Here is a 17,909-nt window from a genome sequence, read left to right on the forward strand (position 1 = left end):
GGGGCCTGCTAAGGCTCCCCTCTTCAAGCAGAGATTCTCTTTGAGGAATTTTGCATCTCCTCCATCACACAACTACATTTGATTTTAGATAAAAGAGTGTTTAAAAATGACCTACGTGTTCAATACCTTCACACCCCTCCCCCCTGCTTGCCATCCCACTTCATTTTCAAGGACAAGCGATGCTCCAGAAAGATACACCAGGCCTACCCCAGACATACCCTGCTTCTCGTGCACACCCCCACCCCCAGACCCGAGAGAGAGAAGCCGCAGATGACAGGCACTTTCCCTACAGTGACACCCACAAGAATGAAGACCGAGGAGGGAATGTGGCTGGAGGCGGGACCTTTCCAGGCCCCAATGTTTGCCAGTTTGCTCCCAGGAGCGAGAGTCTTCCCATCAGCATGGCGGCAAGATTGGTTTGTTCCGTGAACCACCATTTATTGAGACACTTCTGGTCCTCAGAGCCAAGCAGACGCCACAGGTCAGTGCATGCCCATCTCCAGCCGCAGGTACAGAAGCCAGGCGCTCCGGAAGAGGAACGAGCGCCAAGCTGGGTCATGAAGTGACTCAAGCTGGGGTGGAAAGGGACGCTTGTGATCACCTCCTAAACAGCCCAATTTTTTCCCCTCATGACCAAAACAGGCGTCCTCAATGCAGAAAACTCAGTGATCACAGCCAAGTACAGAAGGCTACAACAAACTCTATGATGGCTGCCATCTTTAACATATCACAGAGAAGAGGAACGAGCCATTTGTAGAACAAAATGAGTGCAGGAGTAGAAGTCAAGCAACTTGGGCTCAATGTGACAAATCCTTGGACATTTCAAACTCCCCTGTGTTGGAAGGAGCATCCCTAGAAGTACTGAGTGCCCCATCCCTGGGGACAACCAAGGAGAGGCCGTATGAACATCATGGAAGAGTCTCCAGTGATGGGTAGAACATGGCCTCCATCTCTAGGATCCCCTTCACTTGGGGGAGTGGAACCCACCCCACCGTCCAGTGGCCCCTGTGCCAACTCACCCACAGGCGTGTCCTCGCTGATCAGCAGGTACGTGTCAAAGAAGTGGTTGGTGAAGAAGGGCAGTCGGTTCACCTGGCCTGGAGGTCAGAGGACAAGAGCGTCAGTCAAGTACCCTCAGGCCAGCTTCTGGAAGGAGACACGGAGTGGGAGCCGCAGAGGGTGTGGAACCTGCATCCAGCGCCACAGCCACCTTCCTAGGACCCCCAGCGAGTCCCCGTCCGGCCTCGAGGTAAACGGGGAATAATGCGGGTGGGGAGGTCCTACGGTGAGCGAGACCACCAGCGCCATGCGGCTCTGGCACCCTGGGCACCACATGGAGACGTGCTGAAGCATGAAATACATGCAGGGCTGCAAAGACTTGAAAAAAAGACTATGAAAAAAATGGGTGTAAAATATCCCATTAACCTTCGATATGGATGACGTGTTGAAATGAAAATATTGCGGATATATTGGATGGAACTTATTATTAAAATGGGTTTCTTTTCTAATGCAGCTCCTAGAAAATTTCAAGTCACACACATGTCATATTCCCACCAGGCCGCATGGCAGCAGGTGGCGGGTGTGCGTGTCGAGGCCCCGGGCTGTGCCTCAGAGCAGGGCATGGCACTCAGGGGCTCTCAGCAGCCATCTGTCATGGGAAGGCGTAGCCAGCCCATCCCACGGGGTGTCACAAGAACTGCCACCTATGGGACCTTCTCCCTCCATCTTCGCAGGACAGCCAGGGCTATCCTCTCCCTATCTTACTGTTGGGGAGAACAAGGCTTGTAGGGGATCCGTAGTCACTGGCCCAGGGTCACATAGCAAATCAGTGGCCCAGGTCTTACAGAGCCCCCAGGTGTTCGGCCCCATACCACTCTGTGATGGCCTTGGGGTGAGGGCTGGGTCTGGAGGGAACTGGGGCCATACCGGTAGGAGCCCTTCATACCACAAGTCCTCCATGCGAGGCTTCCCCGAGGTCGGGTTTACCTGTCACCTGAGCCTCCTCTCAATGGTCTTCAGTAGTGTGGTATAATAGAAAATATATTTGGGGGGCACCTGGGTTAAGTCTCTGCCTTCAGCTCGGGTCATGATCTCAAGGTCCTGGGATCGAGCCCCGCATCAGGCTCTCTGCTCAGCAGGGAGACTGCTTCCCCCCTCTCTCTCTGCCTGCTTCTCTGCCTACTTGTGATCTCTATCTCTGTGTCAAATAAAATCTTTAAAAAAAATATATATATATATATATATATATATATATATATATATATATATATATATATATATATCTTTGTCCAAGTTCCTCGCACAGAACTCCAAAATGCCTTAGAATTTTCGGAGCAAGAGGAGTGTCTTTTGTCCTTTGTAGGGAGGCCCTTTTGAGCACAGCTGAGTTTACGCTAGTGAGGGGATCCAGGATGGGGCTGGTGGTGGCAGAAAGACCGACTAGATAGACAGTGGGTACTTTTAGCCCCAGCTGGACCTGCAGCGGGGGGAGGAGGCTAGAGATTTAAAAGATCAGAGAAGCTTCCAGGAGGTGAACATAGCCCCCTGCTGGGAGGGTGGGGCCCCCAGCAAGGACGTGGAAGGTTCCCACTGCCCTCAACCCTGCTCCGTCTGGCCGCCCCTGAGCTGTACTCTTTGTTTAACCCAGTAAATGTAAGCAACATGCCTCCCTGAGTTTAGAGAGTCATTCCAGCTGATCCAACCTGAGGAGGGGTTGGAGGGAGGTGGTCAAAGGAACCCCTGACTTAGGACTGGTAGGTCAGAGCACAGGGGACCTGGGACCTGGGACTGACTGTGAAGTGGGGGTGATCTTGTAGGCCTGAACCCTTAACTCTGTATGATCTGACACTAACGCCAGATAGAGTCAGACTGAATGTAAGTCAGACACCCACTCAGTGTCTTGAGAATTGAAGGACTGGTTGTTGGTGTGGGAAGACACCTGGAAGTACGCAAGTGAGGAGGGCACTTCCTCTTCCACCCCTGCCAACCAGTGGGTAGCAGGTCTGGCTTGCACAGGGCTGACACTGTGCTGCCCTAAGCAGCTCCCGCTGGGTCCTCCAGGGACTTCCTCAACGGGCGCTCGACACAGCCCTCCCGTTCCCCATTTCTGCTGACCTGGGGCTCTCTCAGGGCCTGTGACTGCCTGGAGAACAGAGGCCAGCTCTCAGGAAGTGAGAAGGCTGGAGCCGAGGGAGAGCACTTGCCCCTCCCACCTGAGATGGTTCCTAGTGGGGGGTGGGGGGGTAGAGGGTGGCATCTTTTCTTCCTCCCCCTAAATCTGCTCAGAATGATGCCATTTCTGATCCCTCAAACATTCTGGCCTTAATCTCGCTTCCTGGCTAGGACTGCTGACTCTTCTGCCTTCACCAGTCCAAGTCCTAGTCATCTTTCAAGTTTCATCACAGATGCCTCTTCTTCCAAGAAGCCTTCTTTGATCGCCATTACTATAAACATGCACTCATATACATTCCTCCATCCTCATGCCAGGAATCTAGAACCCCTCGCACATATAACAGCCTCAGAAAGAGGCCACTAATCAAGGGCCTTGTCTTTGTTTGGAACTTTGCTGTGCTTCCTTCTAGCTGTGTGATCTACCCATGCCTCAGTGTACTCAGGTGTAAAAGAGCAACAGTAAGACTTACTTCACAGTAGTCCCGAGGATTAAGTGAGATTACATACGTAAAGCACTTAGTGCCATGAGCCAGCACCGAGCCAGCATTGGAAAAAGGGTGGCTACTATTAATACTGGTATTAATGACAGGCTGCTTCAGATTGCAGCCCGTCATTACTTGGGCTCCGGTATGGGAAGCAAGCTGAACTCAGGGAGAAGGCTCAGGGGTGCCCAGAGAATACAGCGGTGGGCTTGGGCAGCTGGGGGAGGGAAACCAGCAAGGGAAAAAATCGCCTGCAGCAGCATTATTCACTTTAAGATTTTCTTTTACAGGACCTGCCAATAATCAGCTGCAGAGAGCCCTGCACGAGTAACTGGCAGGGCCTCGGGGACACGTATCCCCTGCACATACCGAGCAGGGCCAGCATTCTTAGAATAGTCCTGCTGCCTCCAGTGGCCCTGCGGCCCTGGGCGGCCAGGGCAGTGCCCAGAGACTGGGAGGGCTGGGGGGTGGGGAAAGGGGCTCATGGACAGGTTACTTGTTCTCTTAAAAACCACTGCCCAGGCACCGAGCTTCTGTCCTCCTGAGGCAAAACGGCTTTCTCAGGAGCTCTGAGACCTCTATCCAGGCTGGACTGTGAGTGGATACCCAAGGAGAGGAGGGGGTACAGGGGACTTCGGTGATGGAGAGTCCGGGCTTCCCATGCCCCCACACCTCACACACCTCGGTCCCCCATGAGCTTCCATCCAGTGCTTGCTCTGTCCTGGGGGCGTCTCCCTGCCTCCCCCAGCCACCCTCACTGATTGTTCCCTACACAGAAGAGAGGAGTCCACCAGCTCTGAAGATGGCAAACAATGCCCAGCACTGAGCTTCTCACCGCCACAGGCCTGAGGGGCGAAGGGAGCAGGGAGGCTCACAGAGAATAGCACTCGAGGAGCTGCTGCTGCTGCTGGATGAAGAAGATCTGGGGAGGGCACGGAGGAGGGCAGTGTCCTGGCCCGGGGCACCTGATCCCAGAATGACTGCCGCCAGACGCAGTGTGGAGATGCCAGGCCAGGGAGCACTGACTTTACTCAGGGTCATGGGACGGCGATTCCTCCTCGGGCTTGACGAGCACTGGGAAGTGGCAGAGCCTAGAAGCAGCTGGGCAAGGATCCAGCCCACACCTGCCTCCCCAGTTCTCTGATCACTGATGAGGGCAAGAGGCCTAGTGGCTCACACTGAGATCCATGTCGTGGGGAGCCCCCTGACAGGGAAGGAGCACTGGGCAGAGAGAACAAAGCTAGAGGCCTCCCGAGCTCCGTGACAGTCACTGCTGTGTGGCCTTGGCCAAATCTTTCTGTCCGGCCCCCATTTCCAAGCTTCAGGATAAAAGCCCCACAGGACCCTCCCATCCTGCAGCCCTGCCAGAGGTACCCTGTGCACTGTGTCACTGTCACAGTGGCCACAGTGCAGGCCCTCAGCATCCTGGGGGTCAGAAGCCTGACGTGTTGCTGTCGGGCCCGAGTGCTGGTAGCCCTACCATCAGGAGCCCCCCTGCCCCCTTCCTGGGAACCAACTGCAGGACCAGTGGGAGGCCCTGGGGCCAGACCACACGGGGATGGGGCAGGGCATACCGGCTCAGTCCTTCACTTCCTGCCTTCCCAACCGGCCCACAGACGCCGGGGAGAAGGAGGGGAAGCTTTAGCAGAGAGAACAGGACAGGCTGATAAGGGGGTTTGACAACCAGGGGGGTTAGTCTGTGAGACTGACCCATCGCTGACAGCCCGGGATGGGAGGAAAGATCCACTAAGGCTGTGGTTCAGGTGAAAGCAAAGTGGGGAGAGGTGATGGGGGATGGTCTGCGGGACGAGGGAAGGGTTAGGGGTCAGGGAGGGTGTTGGAGGGCAGGGTGCAAAGAGGGTGCTTCTCAGTCCCTAAGTCAGCCATGGTCTCATCGTACCAAAGGAATTAACACTGGCCACCTCAGACAGGGACGCGGAAGAGGGGACAGTACCCAGGAGTGAGAGAGAGAGAGCATGCCCCTCACATACACGCAAAGCTGACTAGCCCCCAAGCAGGGTGGTTTTGCCACAGAGTGGCTGGGTGGTCTCAGGCAACTTGCTTAACTTTCCTGTTTTCTGTGCCCCAGTTTGCTTCCCCCAGAGAAAGATACAGCTCATAATCAAAGAGCTAACACGTACGTAGGACCTAATATGTACCAGACGCTATTCTAAGGTCTTAATACGTGCATGAACCCAACCGATCATCCTGACAACTGAAGGAGGGGAGTCCTGTGCTCCTTCTGACTTTAGAGATAACAAAGCTGAAGGACAGAGTGGCTAAGACACTGCCCCAGGGAGGCCACTGGTGAACGGGGGCTGGAAACCAGGAGTCCTGGCCCCGTGCTGCTCCCTTGTGCCCGCCTGAGATGCACGAGCCGTGTTCCATCCCCAGGGCTCAGGAGGAAGCTGCCACCTCTGCTGAGAATACAGCTGAGCTCTCGGCACCTGTTTTATTTTTACATCTGTATTTCTTCTTCACAGCAGGAGGAAGGGCGTGTGCGTCCAAGGTCACAGAGCCCCTGGGGAGACTGAGGAGAGTGTCCTGGCGTCTACCATACAGCAGAGCCAGAGGGTCAGAGTTGTCTCAGGTGTTCCCATGAAGACCTCCCCAAATGGGGCTCAGAGGGCAGGTGGGGGAGTGCTAACCCAGGGAAGATCAGAGACCCTGACTGAGGCTCAGCCACGCCCTGCTTTGCACGACCTTGGACCAGCTGTTTCTCCAGGTGTCCATTTCCCTGCAAAGTCTGCCCAGAGTTGAGAGAGGGTCTGAGAGCCCCTCTGGCTCTGCCCCGAGAGTCTGTGAGCCTACATTGCAATCCCAGGCTGCCTGGATGGGAGTGAGCTCCCCATCACAGAGGTACTCCAGCAGAGAGCCTTCCAAACTCAGGGACCAGGAGAGGGGACTTTCAGGGGACTGTCGGGCGGCCAGCGTGAGGCTGGCTCCCTCCAGAGACTCCCCAGCTCCTTGGAGTTGTCGAGGGAGCTGGCCTCACTCAGGAATGTGTTTGCCCACGTCACCAGGCACCCTGTGCCCACAGCTCCTCCCCGGGGACACCCTACCTCAGGAGACACTGGGCCAGCCATGCCTGCGGTCCTGGCCTCCCTTCAGTGCAGCCTAGAGCTGCTTTGCTCCTTGCCACCAGCTGTCTGGGAGCCAAGGGACAGGCACATGCCCGGGTCTTTTCTACGGGCACCGGAGTGGACACGCATCTGCCTACTGCAAGGGCAGGGGAAGGAGGGTGGGTCCCCCCGCAAGGTCAAAAAGTTCCTCACCACCACGCTTTTGCTCAGGCTGTTCCCTCCTCTAGGATTTCCTTCCTCCTGCTCCCTTACTCTAAAACTACTTCTCAGGCTTCAAAGCAAGATGAAACCTTTCCCTCCAGCTGGGTCCCTCCCAATGAGTCTTTTTCTCCTGCGGGGCTTCTCTGGAGCTGGGTCCATCCTTCAGTACCACTCTGCTCACCTGTAGTCTATGTGGTAAATCCTGGCTGTGTCTTCCTCCCCAGCTAGGCTCTGGGCTCCTTGAGCATGACCCATTGTTTGCATGCCCCGGAGCCGGGCACCACAGACACACAGAGCATCATATGGCGGGTGCTCACACGATAGTTGGGAAACTGAAGAGAACTGAGGCCAGGCCCTGCATCCCACGAGGAGGGTTGATGGCACAGATGCCTCCTGCCCCGGGAGCTCACTCCTTCTAAGGCTCCTCCTTTTCCCTCTCAGGGAGGCTGGTATTTTCAGCCCTGGAAGTGCCGCAGCCACCGAGGCCACAGAGGGAAGTGTCTGCCCGCTCACACGCACAGCAAGGCAAGGTCTGCAGGCCCGGAGCAGCCCTCTCCCAGCCCCTGTCCCAGAGCACAGACCCCGTGGGGCAGGAAGGGCAGAGGATTGGACTTACCCCAGCATCCAGAGATCAGCACAAACAGCCAGGCCACGAGGCAGCTGGAGGCGGCGAGGCACCTCATGGCTCCTGGGGACACAAGAAAGGAGAAGGTGACAAGTCTGCTCTTGGAACTCCTCCCACACTCCCCTACCCCTGCAGCTCCAGGGAGATCTGGCCCCGGGGAAGAGGAAAGGGAATCACCTCACATTGGGGTGGGGGGCGCGCACATGGGAAAGAAGACAGGGTCTGTCACTGGGTTTGGTCCTCATCCCAGGCTGGGTATGACACGGTGGCCTGGTCTGGTGGCAGGGGACATGGGGCTCTCAGAAATGCATGACTGAGGCATTCTCGGCTTGGTGGGAGGAGGGGTTTGTTGCCTTTGGGGCCCCAGGAATGACAGGTCTTGGTTGGTCTGGGGACAGGGATAGGAGATGGGCACTGAGCGGGATGTCTGGGGCCTAAGAGAAGGCCTGGCAGGCCCAATAGCCCAGATCCCCCAGCCTAAGTGCCCAATGGGCATGTCTTTTCTCACTTTTTATATCCACCATCTTCTCTTAAAAAGTTGGATATGAGAGGAGGAAGCAGGCCACTGTGTCCAGAGAGGCACAGAGGGGCTAAGTCATAGTACAGCAAGTCTGTAGAAAGCTGAAGCCAGACTTGTGGTGGCTCAGAGGGAAGCTCCAGTGAGATCTGGGGTCCAGCCCCCAGAGGCTCAGCAAGGCGAGATCCCACCTCTAAGGGTGTTGGGGAAGGAGACTGTGCTTCCCACCACAGCAGTGCCCCTGGTCCTCCGGCCCCTCCTCACCCTCGTAACAGCTCAGGGACGGGCCTCCCAGAGACCAGCCGTGACACCGGGGGGAGGGGAGGCCCACACTTCTCAGCTGGGAACCCCCGCTTCTCTCTAAAATGTCAGCCCTATTAGTGCAGGGACACAGCCCACACACCTCTGTGTCCCCTCAGGGCCTCGCCAAGAGCCTGCACATCATCCTCTGGTTTAACCATTTGCTCAGAGACCCCCGGCTCATGGGGGCCCAGGTCAGAATCGGGACCCAAGTTGACCTGCCACCTCCCTTGTGGATAAGCAATCAGGAAAGACATTGGGAGGTGAAGGAAACTAAAGGGAAGGGATTTTTAGAGAGACTTCCTCCTCTCGGCATGATCTAGGGGCAAGAGATTCCAGAAGAGACACAAGGTCAGAGCCCATCATTCCAGACCCAGAAAGGCCCTTGTCAGCCTGGGCCCCGCGAGTGGCCCATGACATAACTGGGTAGAGGTTCCTGACACACACAACCAGCGATGGCCCGTGATTCCCTTTTGGTTCCCTTCTAACATTGTACTTAAAATGTCCTGATTACTAGGCATGAAACAGCAATTTGAAGAATTAAAAGATTCTACGATGCACTTAAATAATGAAAGATGACCCCCCCCCCCTTCATGCATTCCTATATTTCCACCCCATTGAGCTTTGGGACATTAAAAGCCCATCACAGAGGTACCAACCAATATGTTACAGGGGCAAGACCGGGAATATCAAAGAGGGAGAAGCCAGATGGATGGGGAAGATGGCCCCTGAGAAGCCACGGGCTCTGTCCAAAAGTGGCAGCCACTGTCGTGTTCCAGCCAAGAGGGAATGTGGACCCAGCATAGCCGGGCCTTCTGATTTTTCTTCATGAAAAACTGGCAACGTAGCTTTTTATATGGATTTGGTTTTTTAAACGTTGGTAAATAATTGCCCTTCCATGGCCCTGTCTGGATGTGTCTGCTGACCAGAGTGGTCAGGCACGCATCCCAGTGGGCCCTCCTCCGCACCCGAGCAAACACGTTCACACTGCACACACGTATGGAGCAGCACGCCTATACAATCATGGAGGGTGTCTCTACACAAAAGAAACTTGCTTTTCTCACATTACAGTCTTTCATGGATGACCCCCCAGGTCAGCGCTACTCCATTGACACCCTTCTCTCTAGGAGCAAAATCATAGTTCAGAGTGTGGCTGTGGAAGAAGAGACAAGAGCATCCCTAAGCTGGAGCATTTGGGCGTTTCCGGGGTCCCACCACCACAGGCAACACCACCATGGCCCACCCTCCGCATGTCATTGTTTGGGGCCTCTGGTTGCCCTTGAACGTGGCTCTCCAGCTGCAGCATCCCTGGGCTGATTAGCTCCAACACCGAGAATGTACGTAAACCTTTATTAGACACCACCATATCACCTTCTAGAAAGGCGGTGACAATGCCTTCTCCCTCCAGGCGTAGGAGAGGGCCTCTGTGCCCACCTGGAAGTGATCCCTCTCTTAAATGGCTGCCAATCGGTTGCATGAAAAATGGTATGGTATTGTTGCTTTCATTTGCATTTCCCTAACTACTAGTGAGGTTGAGCACGGTGCCTTTTGCTAAATGTTCAAACCACTTTCCATCTGTTATCCTGTGTTTGCCTAGCGTCTCCCGCAAAGAAGCTAGCCAGCACTGCTAGCATTATCCCTGATTTACAAGTGGAGAAACCAAGGCACACAGCAATTAAGTGACAATCTGACATCTCCCGGTGAGTGAGTGTCTTTAAAAAAAAAACAAACAAACCCCAGCCCTCTGCCTTTCTAAACCAGATGTTATAAGAATTAAACAACATCTGCCAAGAATATCATCCCCAAAGAGCTGGGGAGGGCGGCCATCCTGGGGCTGCAGGAAGTGTGCCATGGAAGGAAGGAAGGAAGGAAGGAAGAAAATGAACACTTACTAGGGCCAACTCGCCCAGACCAGAGATTTTCAGATGTATCCTTTTATTCAATCCTCCCAAATGTCTCTGTAACATAGATACTCGTGTCCCCATTTTGCAGAGGAGGCAATGAAAGCTCCAAGAGGTCCCCCTAAGGCGGGCCCTGGCTCCCTCACACCCTGCTGCTGTCCCCCGTCCCCCGCACACTGCCCACCCCATTTCCTAGCAGAGAAAAGGGAAGGCACGGCCCTTCCCTCAGGAGGCCATTACACAACACAATGGACACAGGATTCATGTCTGCAAAGAGGTGTGCACACGTGTGCGACACACACACATGCAAAATGCATCTCACTTCCACAGCGCTGGCTCAGGCTGACACCACCAGGCATGTCTGCTTCGCCTTTGGAGGCCATCACGGTGCCTCGCTGCCTCTCTTCCGTGGGTCGATGGCAGCCAAACACAGCGCTGTATCTGCGGGGATGGCGGGGCCACCACCAAGACAGTGTGAAGCAGCACCAAGGTGCGTCCATGCTGACTCCATCCTGAGCTTGGGGCAGGGCAGCCTAGACAGAAGAGCGATGGGGGGCACAGGCTCCAAAGGGTGATGCGGAGTAGCCAGGCAAAGGAGGGTCCATCCTGCCGCTGGGTTCCCCCCGAGCTCCCTGGTCTTGCTCTTCCTCTGGCCCCTTTGGCGACGGGAAGGAAAGTGAGGCCCAGAGAGAGAGGCTAATGGCCGTGGGAAGCAGCCCAGGGGCCCCAACCTCCAGCCCAGGTACTGTAATGGAGGCGGCATGGCATGCCCTTGACACTGGGGCTGTAAAGGGGCACGCGTCCCCTGGGAGAGCCTGACCTCGCCTGTCCTGTGCACCAGCCCTCCCACCTCCCACCCAGCACGGCTGCAGGGGCCTCCTCCATCATGTGAGGCCGTACTGCCCTCAGGGGAGGCCTGAGCTCCTACCAATCTTCATCAGTCCCCACTGGGCCAGGAAACAAACACCCAGTCTTTTGTGCTGGGCTTCCTCTCTAGGCCTGGGATAAGTGCCAGAGACAGGCCCCCAGAGATATGAGCAGAGTCTCGGCCGGCTACCCATCCCCCCAAATCTTTCAGGTGCCTGGCTTAAAGCCCATCCTTGCAGAAAGACTTCCGGAAACGTCTCAAACGTACCCACCACCAAGAAGACATGGAACCAGGTCCCACAGCCCTCAATTCTCCACATCCTCTTTCAAACTAAGCCCTATACCCAGCACTGCAGGAGGATAAAGGACCATGAGAATGGTGGGAAACATACACTAGATGTCAAATAAGTGATCGAGACTGTTGCTGCTTGGGACCATCAGAAAAAAAGTGCTGAACCTTGCAGGGGAGGTGAGATGGGCTGCACAAATTTCAAGGTGTCACAGTGCTGACATTCACGGAGCACGGGATGTGCCGGTCACTGCGGTATGCACTGAGCTCTACGTGCTGGGGCCTGGAGGGTTTGAATACTGTGACCAAGGTCACGCAGCTCGTAAGTGGCTAGGTCTGGATTTGAACCCCATTCTGATGGCTATCAAAGGCTGGTCTCCCAGCCTCAGTCCCAAGCTTGACTGAGCTCGGACATGGGCCCCAGGGCAGGCCTAGTTAAGGGCTTGGTGGGAAGGCCCCAAGTGGGACTCTGTACCTACTGGTGAGCTGGACATGGGTGAGAATTGCAACATACTTCACATAGTATACAGGAGCCAGCGGCAAGGCCAAGTGTGTGTGCCAGGAAGAAGGGGAAGAGCTGGGGCTGGGGAGTGGGCTCTTTTCAAGCTATTGGCATCTCATGAGCCTTGGGCACAGAACCAGTACCAGTAAGACAATGTACACATACACCATCAGAGGTGACCGGGTCACCTACAGCTCCCTCCAGCACCATCCCCAAGAGGTCCTTTTGTCCTTTGTCCCTGGAGGGAGCAGACGACAAAAATTATGTACTCAGGGCACTACACTGGCCTCTACCTTCTCCTGTGCTCAACACACAAATACCTGCTACCAGGCCTTGGCTGAGGACCACAGGAGAGGCTCTGGCCAGTGGCACAGTTACAACACTCAGGGAGTCACCCCACATGGGAATGGCCTCCCCAATCAAAGCAAAGCCTCCACGGGCACCCAGAGAGCTGGTGGGCTGCAGGGAGAGACCTCTAAGGCACACAGAATGTGTCTTTCCTGACATGACTTGTTGGGGGTCAGGTACTGTACTAGATGCCGGCACACAGAAGAGAATAAGCTGAAGACCTTGCCACTCCCAGAAGATACCAACACAAACAGCATAGCTGGACAAGTTCCACAGTGTGTTTGGAAAAAGGAAAGGAGCAGGGTGAGGGTAGTCTGCCTATCACTGAAAGTGTTATATGAACAGACAGTGAGGAAGCAAGAGAGGGAGCCATGTGGTTATTGGGGAGAAATGTCTTCCGGGCAAAGGCCACAGCCTGTGCAAAAGCCCTGAGGCAAGGGTGTGCTAGCGTGCTTAAAGAGCAGTGAGGAGGCCAGTGTGGCTGTAACTCCATACGTGGTGGGAGAACCATAGAAGACAAAGCCACAAAAAAAGTGGGCCCATCACTGATGTGAGTGAACTGGGAGCCCTAGTCTTTAGCCAGCCAAGAATGACAGGAAAGAGTCAAGTTTTACTGGAGCAGAAGCAGGCAAACCAGTGGGGAGGCTACTGTAGTGATGGAGGCCAGAAACATTAGAGGGCTCTGGCCAGGGACTGGAGTAGAGGGTGTGGGATCTGGCAGATTCTGGGCATATGTCAAAGTAGAGCTGAGCAGGTCTCCTGCTGGGGAAGATGTGGCTGTATCAGAAAGATCTGAGCCTGAGGGTCTGGCCCAGGCCCCTGGAAGGACGGAGTTGCCATTCACCAATTGGGAAAAGGCAGCAGGTGGCATGGGCTGAGAGGCAGGGGCAGAAGTTCAGTTTGCGGCATGATGAGTTGGAAGGGCTGTTGACAACCAAGCAGCTATGTGGGCCAGGCAGTAGGACACCCCCAACTAGACCCCAGGCCAGCAGGCGGGTGGGCAGACTAATGCTGGTGGCCATCATCAGCCTATGAGTGGTACTTGGAGCCACCCAAGGGAGGAGATCACCAAAGTCCCACATCCTCAAGCTTAGGCAAGTTGAGTACAAATCGACCAATATCTGAAAACTGTACAAAGAGCCACCCTTGTGCCGGGCTCAGTGATGCCACTTCCAGAACTCTGGCTGAGGAAATCATCATGGCGGTGCCTGAGCGCTAAGCCGCAGAGATGGTCGGTGCAGCCCCACGGGCCAGCCCGACTCCAGGGGCACATGGACAGGAAGCAAAGCGAGGCTGTCCCATGGAGAGGCTCGTGTGAAAATGTGTGTAGAGCACCGTGCACACCCACAGGACCATTAGGTGACACGGTGTGATCCGAGTGGTGAGGCAATGGCTGATTATGTATTCTTCTACACACTTACTGCATTGTCCACATTTTCTATAATAACAGCCAATGTTTTTATAAACAGAGACCTAGCTTCTGTCCACCCCACCAGGCAGCAGCCTGTGAACAGACAGACAATTCTGATGAGAAAGTTCTTTCCTGTGCTCCCCTGAGCCTCCCTGAAGCCCACGTCCCAGGAGTGAGGACCGAAGGAGACCCCTGTGGCTGGGAGGGTCCTCAAAGATCCTCTGGCTGACGGCACCCCTCTGCTGCTACTCAGGCCCTTCCATAGACAGGGAGCTCCCTTCCCTCCTGGGCAGGGGGTCCCAGCTCAGAGACCCCTGCCTCTCAGCCCAGCCCTGTTACCTTCTCACACTGGGGTGGGGTGGGGTGAGGGGCATTCTGATTACACGTCCCCTTGGGAGGACCTCCCTGTGCTCCAGACGTGGGGATTCACGAGCACAAGAACGGGCTAAACATGACCTTGGAGATGAGACCTTGGTCTGCTGCTTAGCCCTTTCCCCGGGGTGCAGGGGGAGGGGAGACTAACAATTTAAAAGAAAAACAAGTGCCCGAAGGTACTCACACAATCCCTCACACATACACACAAACGGGGTTCAGGGAACCCCGGTAGGAAATGTGCCCACAAGATGCCCCTGGTCCAACCTTGGAGGGCTCCCCGCTTCCTGTCCTCACTGCTCCCCTCCCCCACATTGAAGGAAGCCAGGTTCCTCCCAAAGCTCCTTGCTATCTGGAAGTCTGGGGGCAGGGGGGGATGTCACCGAATGCCTCTGGACCAAATCCAAGATAAAGTCCATCACAGCCTGGTTTCTCGGACACAGACTGGAAAGCATGTTCCTTGTTTCTGCCAGAGCAAAGTACACTCCCCTCTTCTGGGAAATCAGCCCATTCTGGGCTCAACTCCCAGACCAGGGTCCTCATGGTTACCATCTCCCACCTCTCTGTAGCCCAGTCGGGGGCGCAGGAGCAGAGAGTGCACTCAGTAGGGCGGGAGAGGCAGTGTCTTCCATCCCAGCAAGGAAGGGGACAGGAAGGAACAGAGCAGAGGGGGAGGGAAAGGGCAGGAGGAGACATCTGAGCAGCTTTTCAGTTTCTCAGGAGCGAGAGATTTTCACAGCAGGGTGCCACAATTTAGTTTGAACTGTTATGAATTCCCATAAAATCAGATGCACTCAACTTTGAATAGAAATACAGAAGTACGCAGCAGAAATCAAATACAATTTGGGGATTATTCACCACCACTACACACAGAGGGGTTCGTGCGTGCATGGAGGCGCCTGCAGACGACACCATTAGGGCCACTAATGGACAAGCCATTGTCAGCTACTGATGGCCACGCTTCAAAGCCCACCCTATCTAGGCCACTGGCAAGGGAAGCTGCTGGGATAGGAGGTCGCTAAGAGGGACTTTCCCTGTAAGGAAGGAAAAGACCACCTGTGGCCATTCTATTCATGCCCTCCCATGGATCCCTCCCCAGAGTTCCCCGTGACTGAGGTCCAGGGGTGGGTAGGGAGCCAGGCAGGACTGAGAGGGGCAGGATCAAGACCCCCACACACACCCAGGGTGAGGTGCCACGGTGGCCCAGCATCCTCCATGGGAGGCTTGGTATCTCTGAGTCCCCTTGACCTATACTTCAAAAAAAAATTACTCAGTAGGCAATATATTTCAGTCTCTTCATTTTAAATGTACAGACATGGTCCACAGCTGTATAAAAGGGCGTGTAGTAGGAAGTGAGTCTCCCCTTACTCAAGCACACACCTTCCCAGAGGTCACATTGGAGGGAACATTCCCGAAGGACTACAATCTATGCAAGGATACAGCATACAGGTCTCTCCCTTTCTTATAAAAAAAAAAATCGAAGCAGTAGCCAGGCTATCCTGCTCCCATGTGACACTATATCCTAAGACTGTTCTGTTTCAGAACATACAGGCCTTGTTCTTCTTAGCAGCTGCGGACTGTCCCATACGGAGGGACCATAACTTAATCCCTGCTGATGGACGTTTAGGTTATTTTTTAACTTTTCACTTCGACAAAATGAAGCTGCAATGAATATCCTTGTTCCTGTATCTAGACACACAGCATGAAGAAGGAAATTTTCACATTTTTACAGCTGTGGACGAACTGCTCTCCAAAGAGAGGGCACCAAGTTGCACTGCCCCTGACTCCCAGTAAAGGGCCGGTTTCCCCACACTGTCATCAGAACTGGGCACACACTATGTTTTCAGGTTCCAGAAAAGGTAGCTTTGGCTGCTCACCCTCAGACCCCTGGCCCCATCATGGCATGGAATTAGAATGGAGATGATCAAGGTTGGCATTCTCCTATGTCCCTGGCTGACCAATACGGTCAAAGTCAACAGACGCTGGCCAGGCTCTGGGCCATGGCTGCAGTCTGCACCTGCCCCCACTGGGGTCACTGCCAGTCCACTGCCACAGCCACCGTACTCTCCCTATGTGCCTTAGCCAGACTGTTCTCTCCACCTGGAGCGCCACCTGGGTCCACCTTCCATGTCCAGCCTCGACTTCATGACACAGCTCTCATGTCACTTCTGCCAGGAAGTCATCCTGCATCCCTGCTAGAACTTGGGTCCACGGCTCCCCTTGTTTTGGGTACATTTTGGGAGGCAGCTATTCCCACTGTGGGGGTCACATTTGTACATGTCCTTCTTCTCCCAGAAGACCCTCAACATCTTGCAAACAGAGCCTACTTTACCCCATACAGCCATCTGCCCACTTAGTATCTCCTCCTGGGTGTGTCTCTGGCATTTAACATTGCCCATGTGCCCTAATTTCTTCCCCAAATAGATTCCCATTCTCACCCTTCCCACCTCAGCAAATTCACCTCCACTGGCACACTCTTTTCTTTTTAATTCAGTTCCAAATAGATTTCATATATCCAGTAAGTGGCATTTTTCTCTTTACCCTCTTAATCACCGTATTTCAGGCACACTAGCCTTCTCTCCACCTCATATCTGCCAAGTTCATTCCCAACCCTGGAACATCACTGTGATTGATCAAATTATTGTTCCCCCAACCCTTCACTCTGCATAGAATTACACAACTACATCCATGCTGGGGTGTCATGGTAGGCAGAATGTGCTGTCCCATCCTTTATGCTGGGCTTGGCCATATGACTTGTCTTGACCAGCAGATGTTCTGGTCAACCTCTACACTAGCACAAGCATATGACCCTTGTGTAAAAAGGCTTGCCTCTTGAGCTCCTGCCTTTCAGCTTGAGATGAACATGCCCCCAGGCAGAGTGAGCGGACTGAAAGCACATATGGCTGAGAATCAAGTTCAGTCACACCTAGCCTAGATTGGCTGGCCTTCCAGTTGACCCACAGACACATGAGTGAGAATAAACGATTGTTGTAGTGGTTTGGCAGGCAGCTTCATTGAGGTAATAAGTAACCAATGCCAATACTATGAAATATATATAACCACACAAACACGGACAGAAATCTTCATGACATTAGACTTGGCAATGATTCCTTGGAGAGAATACCAAAAGCACAGGCAAAAAAAAAAAAAAAAAAATGTTAAATAAGCTGAATTTCATCAAAATGAAAAATTCCTGTGCATCAAAGGACACTATCAACAGAGTAAAAAAGTAAACCACAGAAAATATCTGTAAATGACATATCTGATAAGGGATTAATATCTATCATATATAAAGGACTCCTAAAACTCAACAGTATGACAAAAATATCTGGCTCAAAAATAATCAAAGGATTTAAATATACATTTCTCCAAAGAAAATATCCAAACAGCCAAGGAGCACATGAAACCATGCTCAACATCAATAATTATTAGAGAAATGCAAATTTTTAAAAAATCACAATGAGAGACCACTTCTCATTCATTGGGATGGCTATTATTTTAAAATGTAAAACATAAAATAGGGCTGGAAAGAATGTAGAAAAACTGGAACACTTGTGTATTGCTGGTGGGAATGTAAAACGTTGCAGCCATTGTGGAAAACAGTACGACGGTTTCTTAGGAAATTAAGCACAGAATTACCAGATGATCCAGAAGTTCCACTTCTGGCATATAGCAAAAGAACTGAAAACAGTTACTTGAACAAATACGTATATAGCAATGCTCACTGTGGCATCAATGAATGAACATTGTCCATCAATGAATGATGGACATCATTGTCCACTAATGAATGAACAGGTACACAAATTGTGCTCTATACATCTGATGTAATTATTACTGAGT

At 53.5% G+C, this 17,909-nt stretch overlaps 1 protein-coding gene across 1 annotated transcript in view; it reads right to left on the reverse strand.

Annotated features, from left to right (window-relative positions):
• The window catches only part of LOC131828857 (cadherin-23-like), a 269,926-nt gene that overhangs the window by 220,872 nt on the left and 31,145 nt on the right, over positions 1-17,909 (reverse strand). The window contains exons 2-3 of the mRNA XM_059169997.1: positions 7,554-7,625; positions 1,020-1,097 (exon numbers count right to left, since the gene is read on the reverse strand). Of these exons, the coding sequence (XP_059025980.1) occupies positions 1,020-1,097; positions 7,554-7,620 (145 nt within the window). The 5' untranslated portion in view covers positions 7,621-7,625. The remainder of the gene's footprint in view (positions 1-1,019; positions 1,098-7,553; positions 7,626-17,909) is intronic.

Source organism: Mustela lutreola, chromosome 4 (assembly GCF_030435805.1).
Source record: "Mustela lutreola isolate mMusLut2 chromosome 4, mMusLut2.pri, whole genome shotgun sequence".
Lineage (NCBI taxonomy): Eukaryota > Metazoa > Chordata > Mammalia > Carnivora > Mustelidae > Mustela > Mustela lutreola.